We start from the raw sequence: 13467 nt of genomic DNA, 5'->3' as shown, positions 1-13467 counted from the left end.
TCAGTGCCTCTTTTTTTCATGATGAATATGTACATAATTTTTTTTTGTACAGCTTTTCTGTTCTCCTCATATATCTAAACATCGTTCCATGAGATTAAATATTCTTCTGTGACATCATTTTAAACATTTGCTGGACAGTCCGTGGTGGGGATTCATCTCCAGTTGCTTACCCATTTCCCTGATGTTGAACAGTCCTGTTCTTTCTTACATTCAAAATGACCACCGGGCCAGACATTACGCTCAACTAGGGTGCTGCTGCCCAGGCGCTGGGCTTGGTTTTAAAGGCCACAGAGGCTTCTGGCTCCAGAACTTCCTTCCTTCATGACTTAATTAATTTAAATGAAACCCAATTGAGTTCAATTCAATTTTGAAGGCTCATCTGTACTGAACACACTCTATGTACCAGGTATGTTGCTAAGCATTTTATTTTCTTTACCTCACCTAATGATCAAAACCTATGGGAGAGATCCTCACGTTAGCCTCATTTTACAGATGAAGAAACTGAGGCTCAGAGAGGTTAAGGAACGTGCCCAAGGTCACACAGCCTGGTAGCAAAGCCAAGACTGGCTCTGAGCCCTTCCTTGGAGCTGGTAAGGGGTATAACTCTGCAGATCTCCTGAGCTGACCTAACTCCTGGAAAGAGCCCCAGAGGGTCACCTTGAGCCCTCACAGGGCCCCCCTGCAGGCCTAGGGAACAGAAGACACTCCTACATGCCCAGGGAGGCTTCCGCCACCCCCAGACCCCTCCCAGCCAGAGGCCCTGGGGCCTGCATTTGAGCCCAGCTTTGTCAGACCACAGAGCTGGGTCCTTCCTCCTCTCAGCGTTTCCCCCATCTGCAGTCACTTGTGTATTCTCTGATGTTCACTGTATTTCCTACCACTTCTGTTAACATTTACAAAATCATGTTTTCATTTAAATCAACTCCCTCTTTCCCTAACTCATTTGGAAGGGAACCTATCACAACCCAGGGCAAAGCCAGCTTTTGCGTGCTGCCAAAGGAGGAAGCGATGAGCATGAAGTGCTGTGATGAAGCACAGGTCCTGAGCGCTGGCCTGATGCTGGTGCTCTTGCCAAGACCTGATCTCTTCCTTAAAGAGAACACTGGGAAAGTATTAAGTGTTAAGGGTATAGTGGCACCTAACTGAGACGCTCTCCTTGACCGGGTCGGAAAGATTGGAAGAGAAGAAGGGATTAACTTTCTTCCGGTGTGATTCAGGGCTAACGAGTGAACGGCCGTGTCCCACAGAATCTCCACCTGAGCCCCTGACCTCTGTGCCCCCCACTCTGGGAAGTTCCACAGTGCAGCGCTTGCTTGGAGCGTTTCCTGGCTCCAGGGTGCAACGGTGGGGCAGTGGGGTGGGGGCTGTCACCCAGAGGGTGAGTCCCGAGGCCCGACCCCTCCCCCGGCCTCACAGACCTCAGCCTGGGGTGATGCTTGGAGAGGAAGCACCCTCCCCCGATGCGCGCACCACAGGATTCTGTCACCTCTTAACAAGCTCCAGAAACAATCTGCTTCCTTGGAACCAAGCTATTAAGAAGTTTAGCCTGTACAGTTTAAACAGGCGCTGTGTGAACCGTCTGCAAAGAAAAGTGAGCGCTGGGAAGGGTAGCTCTGGCCATGCTTTTTAATTGCTGTTTATTGTCCCTTAAAGAATGTCTTCTTGCTTCACTGCATGTGGACAGGGGAAGGTTGAGCAGGCAGACACGGCCTGTGTGTTCAGATCCAGCAGCTCAGATTCCATCCGTCCGCAAGTATATTACCGAAGGGCCTTTGGGGCAGGGGCTGCCACCTTTTCTCAAATGCCCTTCGTTCTGGGGCCTTTGCATGTCGCTGTCCCTCTGCCATCCTCTTTCTGTGAGTCTCCCATTCTCGCCCCCGCCTCAGGTCAGACTGGCCTGGGGGCTCCGGGACCACCAGTCCAGTGAAGGCAGAACCTCCAGGGGAGGGGTCAGGGGTGGGCATGGCTCCCAGGCACCCCACACCCCCACCCCAGGATCCTAGTTCCTGTTCATCCTTCAGGTCTGGCGTCCTGACTCCCTCAGTGGGTTTGTGTATTCCAGTGGCACCTACAGCTCTTTGCTCACATTGATCTTCGGAGTAATGAGCTTGTTGGGTCACCTTTTCCGGTGAAAGTTCCCAAGGGGCCCAGACTCTTGGTCTTGTCAGCCATTTGTCCCCTGCACCCATCACAGGGTCTGGCTCTCAGCGGGTTCTCTTGAAGCCCTTAGATATTTTAAATGAATGAATGAGAAAGGTGATGCAAGGTCTCTCAAAGGACACAAGGCCTTGGAAAGTGCCTTCCATGTAGAAGGGGCTAGAGTGGATGAAGTGTGTTCAGAAGTCTGAGGCCTCCCAGCTGCCCCAGATTCTCTAGCATTTGGGCCAGCTGGGGTCAGAGGAAGGAGGGGCCCATTGGCACCCTTGGCCTGTTTGTTAGGGTGGCGTGGGGGTTGTCTAAGGCGGGGCTGGGCCCCCAGGGGCCTGGGTGGTGTGGCCTGTTTGTGCCAGCTGCCCTGCCCTCACCCAGCAGGGCTCCGTGCGCTGCCTCCAGGAGTGCGTGGGGGTGGCATCTTCGACCTCGAAGGGGTGGCTCAGTAGATTTGGTTCATCTTGTGTTCAGATAGTAAGAGAAGCCACCGCTCCTCAAGGGCTCCCTCTGCACTGGGCCCGGTGTTAGCTGCCTTTTCTTCTCTTAGACCGGCCAGAGGGGCCCCTGCTCTGGCTTTTCTCCAGTGGCCCTCTCCACAGGGTGAGGAACCCCCGGGGCCACAGGGTGCCCACCCAGAAGGGCACCCTCCCGACCCCAGCCGTAACCTGGGATCCCTGAGTTCCTTGCCCAGATGTCCCACACCTGCCTCCCCGCCTGCCTCTGTCCTGAGGGCAGACAGTACTGCCTGTGCCCACGAGGGAGGCAGGGGAGGCCGGGGCTTCCATGCAGCCGGAAGAAAAGGAGGTGGGGAGCCTGGGCCCAGAGGCCGGCCGGCCTTCATTCTCCCCTGCACCCCATTCCAGAAGGCCAAGGAGTCCTGGAATTCTAAATTCACATGCATCCTACCAGACCCAGCACTGTGCACTAAAAACCTGCCTGCCGCGATGAAGCAATGTTCTCCGTCCAACGCAGCAGCCGCTGGACTGGATGCCTGGGCTGTTGAATGCAGCCAGTGAAGCCAAGGAATGGAATTTTAAATTTTACTGGATTTAAATTTAAATAGCCACCTGTGGCTGGGGGTGGTTGCCTCACCCAGACAGCACAGTTCCACAACTTGTTGAAGCTCTGTGTATAGAGGAAGGGAAGATAAAATGGTATTTGCCTTAACCATTCAATATATGTGGACACAGGGTTGGCGGGCCGCTGCGCTTATCCTGGGTCCTGCAGATGTTGCGTGCGTGCTGAGTCACTTCAGTCGTGTCCAACTCTGTGCGACCCCATGGACTGTGGCCCACCAGGCTCCTCCGTCCATGGGGGTTCTCCAGGCAAGAATACTGGAGTGGATTGCCATGCCCCCCTCAAACGTGTGGGGCTGTGTAATGGTCTGCATGCTCCTCACCGAATCTGCATGAGAGTGCTTGAAGCTATTTGTCATCCCCATGACAACAGATGAGAGAGAAAGTAACCTGCCCAACATCGCAGAATCATTGTAGGATTTGACTTAGGATTTCCATGCCTGTCTGTCTCATTCCAAGTTACTAACTACAATGGGTTTGGCCCTGGACCAGGTGTTTTCATAACCATTATTTAATTTAATCCTAACCATGGTGCTCAGACGCCGGTCGAAGGAACCTTTGCTTGCACTCGCCATCTGTCCAGAAGTTACAGATTGCCCCCAGTTTTATAAATGAGGAAGCAGGCAGAAGCAGGCTCCAGTTCACGTAGTCTCAGGGAAGCCTGCTCGGGCTCATGAAGAAACCTATAGAGTCAGATTTCACACCCTGGACTGCCAAACTTCAAAGCCAGTGTTTTTTGGGGATGACTGAGATTAACTGCTTCTCCTGGGAGATCCCTCGCATTGAAGAATTTCAAAGCCAGTCTGCAGGATTTTATTGAATTCTGGCTGGAGAGCAATTTCTTCCCAAAGTCAAGCACACTGGCCACAGAAAGCAGCCGAGTCATGCTCGTTACTGCTGTGTGTGGAAAAATTCATGGTCCATGCCTCAACCAGTCTGACCAGTTTCATGCTGGAGCCAGAAAACATGTCTGCAGACCGCCTCCCTGAGAATCAAGCCCAGGACATGAACAAGAGGCCCATGGCTGCTGCCTCGTGACTACAAGGCAGCGGGCAGGGCCTCTCACTGTCTGCGAGGCTGTGCACACAGGCGGAGGCAAACAAGAGCTGCTCCCAACAAGACACCCGATGTGCCGGCGCTGGATGACTGTTCCATGCCCTTTGTCTGATTCTTACAGCCACCTGCAAAGCACATGTTCTGCCTCTCGAGAGCTGAAGGAAAGCTCATTAAGTCATACATTCACGCATTCCTTCAGCAGGTACTTCCTAGGAGCTGCCTCTGTGCCATGCACAGGGTGAAATGTGGTCACTGTCTTCACAGGGAAGACAGCATCCGAGAAGGAACCAGGTGCATAAAGGAGATAATTACAGCGTGGGACAGACACCTTGGAGACACTGCAGACTGAGCTGTCAGGGAAAGGGACGTTGGAGCTGAGGCCTATGGGAGGGGAACGGGCCAGCCGCAGGGTCTTTGCACCTGCTTTGCCTGCAGCCTGCAGTGCTTCTGCTTCTGAGCAGAAGAACCACAGTGTGGAGGTCTGGGCCCAGCTTCTGCTCCCCTAGTGTGACCTTGGGCAAGCCACTTTCCTACCCTGGGCCTCAGTTTCCTCTTCTGTTAACTGGGATTGCACTAAACACATCTCAAAATTCATCTTCTAAGATGCAGTAAATGTCCTGCCTTCTTAGCAAAACGCTGCTGCTGTTCAAATTTGTTGTTGTTGGGTAGTCACTAAGTCATGTCCGACTCTTTTGTGACCCCATGGACTTTATAGCTCACTAGGCTCTTCTGTCCATGGGATTTTTCCAGGCAAGAATACTGGAGTGGGTTGCCACTTATTAATTATAAAAACTTGTTTGAAAAATAAAAAAATAAAAACTTGTTTGGAGACATTTGGAAAGTCGAGAAAAGTTTAAATGAGAAGTCAGGCATGACAGTAATTCTCCTCCTGGAATTCCACAGATGCCAGTGATCTTGTTCCTCATCCCCATCCCAAGTGCCCAGCCTGAACTCACTCACCAGGGATAGTGGCAATAATAATAATAATACAATAATACAATTATGTGATCAACAGCAGTTGACATTTATTTAGCACTTACTGTTAACCTGGTCTTCTTGTAAGCCAACAGCATGGGTTATTTTATTTAATTTGCATGATAACTCGGAGATGCAGATGCTATTTATACAATACTTGTGCTATACCTCATTAATACAGGTGGGGAAACTGGACTTCAGAGATGTCAAGTAACTTGTTCAAGGTACCACGGCAAGTGTGTGAGGACACGGAGTAACTGCTGCTCGATAGATATTTAATTAATTGTGTTAGTCTCTCTCCCGGGTTGAAGTACTGAACAAAGTCCTTCATAGATATTTTTTTCTCCCAATAAATTTTTATCTCAGGTTTGTTTTTCTTTCCTGCTTGTTTGTTTTTCTCCTATTTTTTCTTAGGAGAAAATACTGAAAATCTAGAAAAACATAGAAAAAGAAATTAAAGTCTCCATAACCCACTGCATGCTATATTGTTACTATTTGGCATATCTCTCCCAGGATCTTTTCAATGTAATTTTTTTTCTTTTTTAACATGGTTGAGCTCAGACCATGTCTGCAGCTTTCTCTGCTGCTTTTTCACTCGGTGTTCTATCATGAGCGTTTCCCATGTTATTATGAACTCTTTATAAACACCTTTTTAATAACTGATGCAGCCTTTTACAAGTGAATCATACAGTATTTAAAAAGCGAGAACTTATAAGAACTTGTAAGTACATCCATTTCCCTTGTAAGTACATCCATTGCACCTGTGAGGGATCAGGCAGCCCAGAGCAGAAGAAGTGTTCTGGGGTTTCGGAGCCCCCTTCCACAGCCCACCAGCTTTGCCTTCTTCGGGGAGGCACTGCCAGTCCCCAATTCTCATTTTTAACTGAGAACACCAATCATATAACAGCTGCTTCTGGTGGCTAGCGTGAGGCCAAAACAAGATGACACACACTGAAGCATTCTTTTAGAAATGTGCACATAAAGCAAGTGTTGGCTCTGGACAACGTTTTAATTTATTTGGAAAAACTGATCTCTTTCAGAATGCAGAAGTGGGCTCCAATTTAATCAAACTGTCGTCTACAACAGCACGAGCCCTAAGGGAAAAAGATGACCAAGTCTACTGTCAGCCGGAGTTGCTCTACGAAGGTAAAACGCATCTTCTCTCCTGTGTTTAGAGGAAGGGGTGAATGTCCTCTTTGTATAACACCTCCTTCCAATGCAGAGGAGCTGTGTGTGGACCAGGGAGGGAGAGGAAGGCTGTGGGACATTAGGCAGTTGTATTGGAGACGCTTCTCTCTCACGTACCTTCACACCCCTCCCAGCACTGGGGTGGTCTCTAGACCCAGGAACTTTCACGGCTGGCCTTTTGAATGCTGCCATGTAGGTTTGTTTTTTTTTGCTTTCTTTTAAAACATTTATTTATTTTGCATTTAAATTTTTATACACTTTTTAAAGGTTCCTTTCCACTTAGTCATTCCAAAATATTGTCTCTATATTGGCTCCCCATGTTGTACAATCATCCTTGACCCTGTCTTACATCCAACAGATTGTACTTCCCTCTCCCCACCCCTATATCACCCCCTCCTCCCCGCTCACTGGTGACCACTAGCTTGTTCTCTATATCAAATGCTGCTGTGCATTTGCAAAAAAAATGCTCAACATTGCTCATTATTAGAGGAATGGAAATCAAAACTGCAGGGAGGTATCACCTCACATCGGTCAGAATGGCCATCATCATCCAAAAAAAAAAAAAAAGTCTATAAAAATAAATGCTGGAGAGGGTATGGACAAAAGAGAACCCCCTCTTGCACAGTTGGTGGGACTGTAAACTGATAACAGCCACTGTGGAAAACAGTATGGAGATTTCTTTGAGAACTAGGAATAAAGCTACCATATGGCCCAGCAACCCCACTACAGGGCCTGCACCCTGAGGAGACCTCAGTTCCGAGGCCGCCACGCGCTGAGCAGCACAGCACATGCGGGTTTCTGCCCGGGCACGCTGCGGACACCCTGCAGAGCAGGTGCTGTCACCTCTGTTGGCCTCAGAAGGGCTGTGCTTCACGCAGAGCGTGAACCCCCTCGGAGAGAAGCCACAGCCCCCGGAGCAAGCCTCCCCAGCCCAGCGCTGCGGACACGGGGCGGGGTCGCGCCTCGTGGAGGGGGCGGCACTGGGCACTGCGGGCTGTCGAGCAGCGTCCGGGGCCTGCGACCCGACTGAGAACCACTGTCCTCGAACAGAGGCCCGTGGAGCAGGGCCTGTGCCCCTGGCTCAGGGCAGGGTGTGCTCAGGTCGTCGGTGAGGAGTGAACAGGCCTGCCCAGGACACGGCTGGGGAGTGGAGGGGCAGGGCTCCAGGGGCCCGCTCCCCACATCGCTGCCCCATGCCACAGGGCGGGGCGACTTAGAAGTTTAATTTGACACAGCTGCTGCTAAGTCGCCTCAGTCGTGTCTGACTCTGCGACCCTATAGACGGCAGCCCACCAGGCTCCCCCGTCCCTGGGATTCTCCAGGCAAGAACACTGGAGTAGGTTGCCATTTCCTTCTCCAGTGCATGAAAGTGAAAAGTGTAAGTGAAGTTGCTCAGTCGTGTCTGACTCTTCTTGACCCCATGGACTGCAGCCCACCAGGCTCCTCCATCCATGGGATTTTCCAGGCAAGAGTACTGGAGTGGGTTGCCATTGCCTTCTCCGTTTGACACAGAAGACATATGTAAATATGTATACATGGACATGGATGAAATTTGAAGGTTTTTTTGGATTACAAAAGTAATAGATATAATGAAATTTTCACATGAGAAACTTAGAATGGACAGTATAAACTATGAGCCACAATAAGCAAGTTATCACCCTAGCAGCACTTCTAAACTTTTCCTCTACATTTATAACATAGTGGTGATAATTCTCTACATTTATAACATAGTGGTGATAATTCTCTAAGTAGCCTTTTACATATAATGTTATGATGGGGACATTTCCCCATGTTACTAAAATTCTTTGTATTACTTTTTATTATATGATTTCATTAGATTTATTTAAATATTCCCCACTGATGCTTCCTCCATGCTTCAGAAGTTTCTGTTCACACCCACATACATTTGCATGCACATACTTTTTTTTAAAAGAGCTTTTAAAAAGTTGCAGTGGCCTCTGATTTTAATCATGCAATTCTCTTTGATTTCTATCTTGGATAATTAAAGATGTTTATACACTTAAAAACCAAGGTCTATCTTACCTTGCTCCCAAAGCTTCTAATAGAGCTGGGGTAATTATCTGAGGTTCCCTCCTCCTGCCCTTTGACCACCCTTGATCCAACTCAGGGCCTGAGTGAAGTTCAGGGATCCTGGCCTGGGAGCCATTTTTGTAGATAGGATACCTGGATGGTGGCCCCAGCCCTCCTGAAGGGGGCCCTGTCAGCCGCGTCATCTGTCTCTAGGCTTAGAACTGCCTCGGATCAATTATGCCCATAATGGGAAGCCATACCGATATGTCTTTGCTGCTGGAGTCCAGTGGAGCCCCATCCCAACCAAGGTACTGGTCCCCGGTGGGTGGCAGCCTGGGATGGTCATGTCTGTCTGCAAAGCTGAGTTCTCAGGGAGGGCAGGACTGCGGTCCCCTTGGGGGTGGGGGTAGGTCAGAGAGTGAGGTCGGTTTGGGACAAAATATGCTGGGAGCAGTGACGGAGCACCCAGGAGAAGTAACTGCACCTAATGGGCTTCACTCAGGTAAGATGTGGTGGCCGGAGTTTATCCATTGATTTCTTTATCAGGTGTATATTTATTGAGCACCAGCTTAGGCATCCAGGAAAAGCAAATGAACAGGAGGATCCTAGTTCCTGCCCTCAAGGAACTCATTGTCTCAAACAGAGAAGGTAGAGTTGAAACTTGGAGGATTTATTTTGCTTTTTTAAATTTTTTTATTCAAGTATAGTGGCGCAGTGGTAAAGAATTCACCTGCCAATGTAGGAGACGAGGGTTCAACCCCTGGGTCCGGAAGATCCCCTGGAGAAAGAAATGGCAACCCACTCCAGTGTTCTTACCTGGGAAATCTCATGGACAGGAGCCTGGCAGGCTACAGTCTGTGGGGTCACAGAGTCGGACACGACTTAGCGACTAAACAACAACAACAACGCGGTTGATTTACAATATCATGCTAGTTTCAGGCGTTCAGCACAGCGGTTCATATTTTGGTTCTTAAACTGCTATTTGTTGAACACTTGCTGTTTCCCAGGAACCATGCTAAGTGCTATACAGACATCACTTTTCCTTAGTAGCTTCAGTTTTTAGTAAGAAAATGGAAAATCTTTTTAAAAACGCAAGCAGTGCAGGAATGCACAATGAGAAAAATTAAGGTTCCCACACACCCATCCACACACCCCGAGTCACTCCCCATTAATCCCACACCCTGAGGGAAAGAGGCTTATTACAGACAGAGAGAAGGCCCAGGACTCACGCTTGGAAAGCAGTAAAGGAAGCGTGTTATGCTTTAAAGGTTGGGCATTGAATATGTTAGATTATCTGATATGTATAAAAATTGCAATATAGTGCCCAATACCAGATAAATCCAGGGTGCTTATTTCTTAAAGAATTCAGTATGTGTATCAGCTCTGCGGTGGCGGGAGGACCTTAGCTTAAAGTCGGAGAAGGAAGGAGCTGCTTTCCTTTCCGTTGTTGCGCTGACCAGAGGCAGGTGTCATCTGGGGCCTGTGCTTGCTAGTGTGAGGTCCGCATCTGAGGCGCTCACCCCCTCTCTGGGGCCTTGATGCCTTCCTGTTCGCCGAGAATGAGCACGCTCTGCAACCATTCATTGCGCGTTTCTCCCCTTTGCATGCGCAGATAGTAAAATATGACATTCTCACGAAGTCCTCCTTGGAGTGGGGAGAGGCACACTGCTGGCCAGCGGAGCCCTTGTTCGTGCCCACGCCGGGTGCCAAGGACGAGGATGATGGTAAGGCCCGGGAGGTGCAACCCGCCTGCTGCACTGTGGTCACCCCTCAAACCGAGACACCGTTTGGGGGGCGGGGGGCAGTGACCCCGCCCTCACCACACAGCTTGTGCAGCCATGCTTTGAAGTCCAGGCGGTTCCGAGTGCAAGGCGGTAGGGCGAGGGAGTCCCCAAGCCCACCCCTACTTCTGACATCAGCTGCAAGTTCAGGGGTCCCCAAGCCCACCCTCAGCTTCAGTAGGAGCACCCACAGAACACGCTTGAAAGCTGTTACACTCGTGGTGACGGTTTATCTCAGCGGGAGGGTACAGGCTGAGAGAGAAAACGCGTGGGACGGGATCCGGGAGAGTCCCGTGGGTCGAGTCTCCGGTGGTCCTCCCTGCGGAGTCACGGACCACACCCACTTCCCCAACGACCCCCACGGAGCGCGGCCAACCAGGGGGTGCTCCCTCAGCCTGGGGTCGGAGCCCGTGTGGGGTGTGGGCGCGCGGACCGCGTGGACTTCTAGTCTTCGCCCCTCTGGAGGTCGAGCTGACGGCTCTGGCCCAAGTGCTAATTGCTTCCGTGGTGTCCCACTCTTTGCGTCCCCGTGGACTGTCGCCCACCAGGCTCCTCTGTCCATGGGATTCTCCAGTCAGGAACACTGGAGGGGGTTGCCATGCCCTCCTCCGGGGGATCTTCCTGACCCAGGGATGCAACCTGCATCTGTTATGTCACCTGCCTTGGCAGGTGAGACCTTTACCACTAGTGCCTCCTGGGAAGCCCTGTGGCCCAAGGCTTCCCCTGAATCACTTTGCTAGGCCGGGTTGGATGGCATAGCCTCAGGTAAACAAAGACCCTCTCAGACCAACAGTCCAAGGACTTGGGCGTCATCTCCCAAGGGCAGAAGGTGAGACCTCCTTTTGGGGGAGACTAACACAAAAGCCCACTTACTTTCCGCAGAGCAACACTGCCCTGGCCCAGAGTGTGGAATCTTGGTTTTAAAATTCATTGCAGTGGCTGGGTCAGAACTTGTAACTCCTCTGAGCACGTAAACTTTCCGGGGAGCCCCTCAAAAAGCTCGCGGGATTGCCCTCTCCTCTAGGTTTCCAAAAGTTCCAAAAGTTCCTTTCCCTCCTTGATTTTGCCCCAGAAATGCCCTGCCTGTCCCCCTGGGGATGCCAAGGAGGGTAACTAGAAGCCTGGGTGGGGCTGCCAACACCTGGGGGAGGGCAGACTGCCCGCTGAGCCTGCCAGCTGCTTCCCTTGGGCGAGAAGGGAGTGGTTTTCTACTTGGGCAAGTCTTCCTATCGACCTCCTCGGCGCAGCATGCCAGGCAGTGACCCGCGTCACCGACACCTCTAAGGTGGGGGACAGTTGGTGCCACCTCCTGCCGAGGCTGGCCTCCCCCTGGGTTGGGCCGGTACGCCCTGCACATTCTGTGGGGAGGGAGCAGCCTTGCCTTCATTCCACCAGAGGAAAGGCTCGGAGAGTGAGGTCACTTACCCACGGTTGCACGCCCAGCACATACAGGGGAGGGTTTCAGTCCAAGCTGATTTGACCTCAGCTGTGCTCAGCCACTCTGAAACCCGGGAGGCCTCGGGAAGAATCAAGAATATTTGCTGGAAGTTTATTGCTCTCTTTTGTTTAGCCCTCTGTCCCTTTGAGAGTGAATACCTAGACTATTCTCATTTCACAAAGGGGAAAGCTGCACACACGTGAGGTGGACTGGACTTACTCAGATGCCACTTGAACGCGGCTGGGCTGAGTTTAGGCTAAAGTGCGGTGTTGAAGCTGAGTGACTGTAACTGGAATTTCTAAATAGTAGGAAAACAGCCATTCTTCTGAACGTGCAGTAATTCACAAAGTGCTTTCGTAACTGACCCTGAAAGATCCTCTCAGCAGCCCCCTGAGAGTGGCGAGGATTATGCCCACTCTACAGATGAAGAGACTGAGGCTCAGAAAGGTGAGGGGACGGGCCCAGCCAAGCCGTCTGATTTCCCTGGCTTTTCCCTTCAGCTCACATAGAGTATCAAATTCACTTCCCTTTTGTTTCGATTAGGTACAGTCAAAGGACAGGGAGACAGAGCTGAGACACTTAGCCCCCGGCTGAACGAGGTGCAAGGCAAGGCTGCACTTTTACAAAGTGTCTGTCTTTGTTTCCCCAAAGGGATTATCTTATCGGCCATTGTCTCTACTGATCCTCAGAAGTCGCCTTTTCTGCTGGTTCTCGATGCCAGAACTTTTACGGAATTGGCCCGTGCGTCCATCGATGTGGAGATGCACCTGGATATCCACGGGCTGTTCATCCCAGACGCAGGCTGGGACCCAGGGAAGCAGGCCCCTTCCCAGGAGGAGCCGGTCCCCCGGACCTGACAGCCTGGAGGCTTTGGTCCTGGGGACCAGCTCCGCCCAGCTCACGGCTGGTTCCGCCCCGGGAGAGGTGCAGGAGAAGTGGTCCGTCATTCCATTTCGCACTTATTCTTTCTGTGGTTGCTTTGAGTCAACCTTCTGAAAACAGAACTTGTCGGTATCTTTTCTTTCATTTTATTTTGGCCATGAGGACCTTGCTTGAAAGTCAATCAAATATTTATTGATTAGCTCTAGCCCTTGTAATAAAGTCCCCTTCCGTGAATACAAAGACCATGAACATGAATCAGAAACTGTATTGTCACATAATCATTGTCCCTAGAATGGGCACATGTGACGCATTGGAGAAGAGACACAGAAACATTTATCACCGCTCCCCCCTCCCCACCTTCCTGTCCCCTCCCTCTCTCTCTCTCCACTTTCCAGTGGACCAGGTTGTGAGTTCTAGCTTCTTCACCCAGCTGGCCCAGTAGGCATGTGCTTTGTGGTCATCCCATGCAAGGCATGGCATAATATAAAATAAACTTAAAAGCCCTTCCAGACCTTATTTTATTGTTTACATGGCTTCTTCCTCTGAAGATCTTCTAAGGCAGAGAAACAGAGGCAAAGACAGGTGCCTCGTGGTACACCCAGCGGGCCAGCGGGCTGGTGTGGCGGTCCCCACTGCAGGAGGGCCTGGAGGGGCTGGAATCCAGGACTGAGTCCTGTCTGGCCTGATGCTGAGAACCAGGGCAGTGAGGGGCATCAGAGTCATACAGGACAGGGGTTCGCTCAGCAGTGTTCCCTGGAGATCCATCCATGTTGTTTGTTTTCATCCAAGTTGTCCTGTGTTGGGTGTGTTTTATTCACTACTCTACCCTCTGCACCTAGAAAACTGCCTGGTGAATCAGGCTCTCAATTAAATATTTGTTGGATGAATG

At 50.8% G+C, this 13467-nt stretch overlaps 1 protein-coding gene across 1 annotated transcript in view; it reads left to right on the top strand.

Moving 5' to 3' along the window:
* BCO1 (beta-carotene oxygenase 1) overlaps positions 1–13089 on the top strand; it is an 88285-nt gene extending 75196 nt beyond the window's left edge. Inside the window, 6 exon segments of the mRNA XM_043436672.1 lie at positions 6299–6404; positions 8691–8785; positions 10090–10201; positions 12348–12537; positions 12539–12629; positions 12631–13089. Of these exon segments, the coding sequence (XP_043292607.1) occupies positions 6299–6404; positions 8691–8785; positions 10090–10201; positions 12348–12537; positions 12539–12629; positions 12631–12774 (738 nt within the window). The 3' untranslated portion in view covers positions 12775–13089.
* The last annotated feature ends 378 nt before the right edge of the window (positions 13090–13467 follow it).

Source organism: Cervus canadensis, chromosome 18, assembly GCF_019320065.1.
Source record: "Cervus canadensis isolate Bull #8, Minnesota chromosome 18, ASM1932006v1, whole genome shotgun sequence".
NCBI lineage: Eukaryota > Metazoa > Chordata > Mammalia > Artiodactyla > Cervidae > Cervus > Cervus canadensis.
Note: the sequence above shows the minus strand (reverse complement) of the source record. Positions and strands in the feature narration are given on the sequence as shown.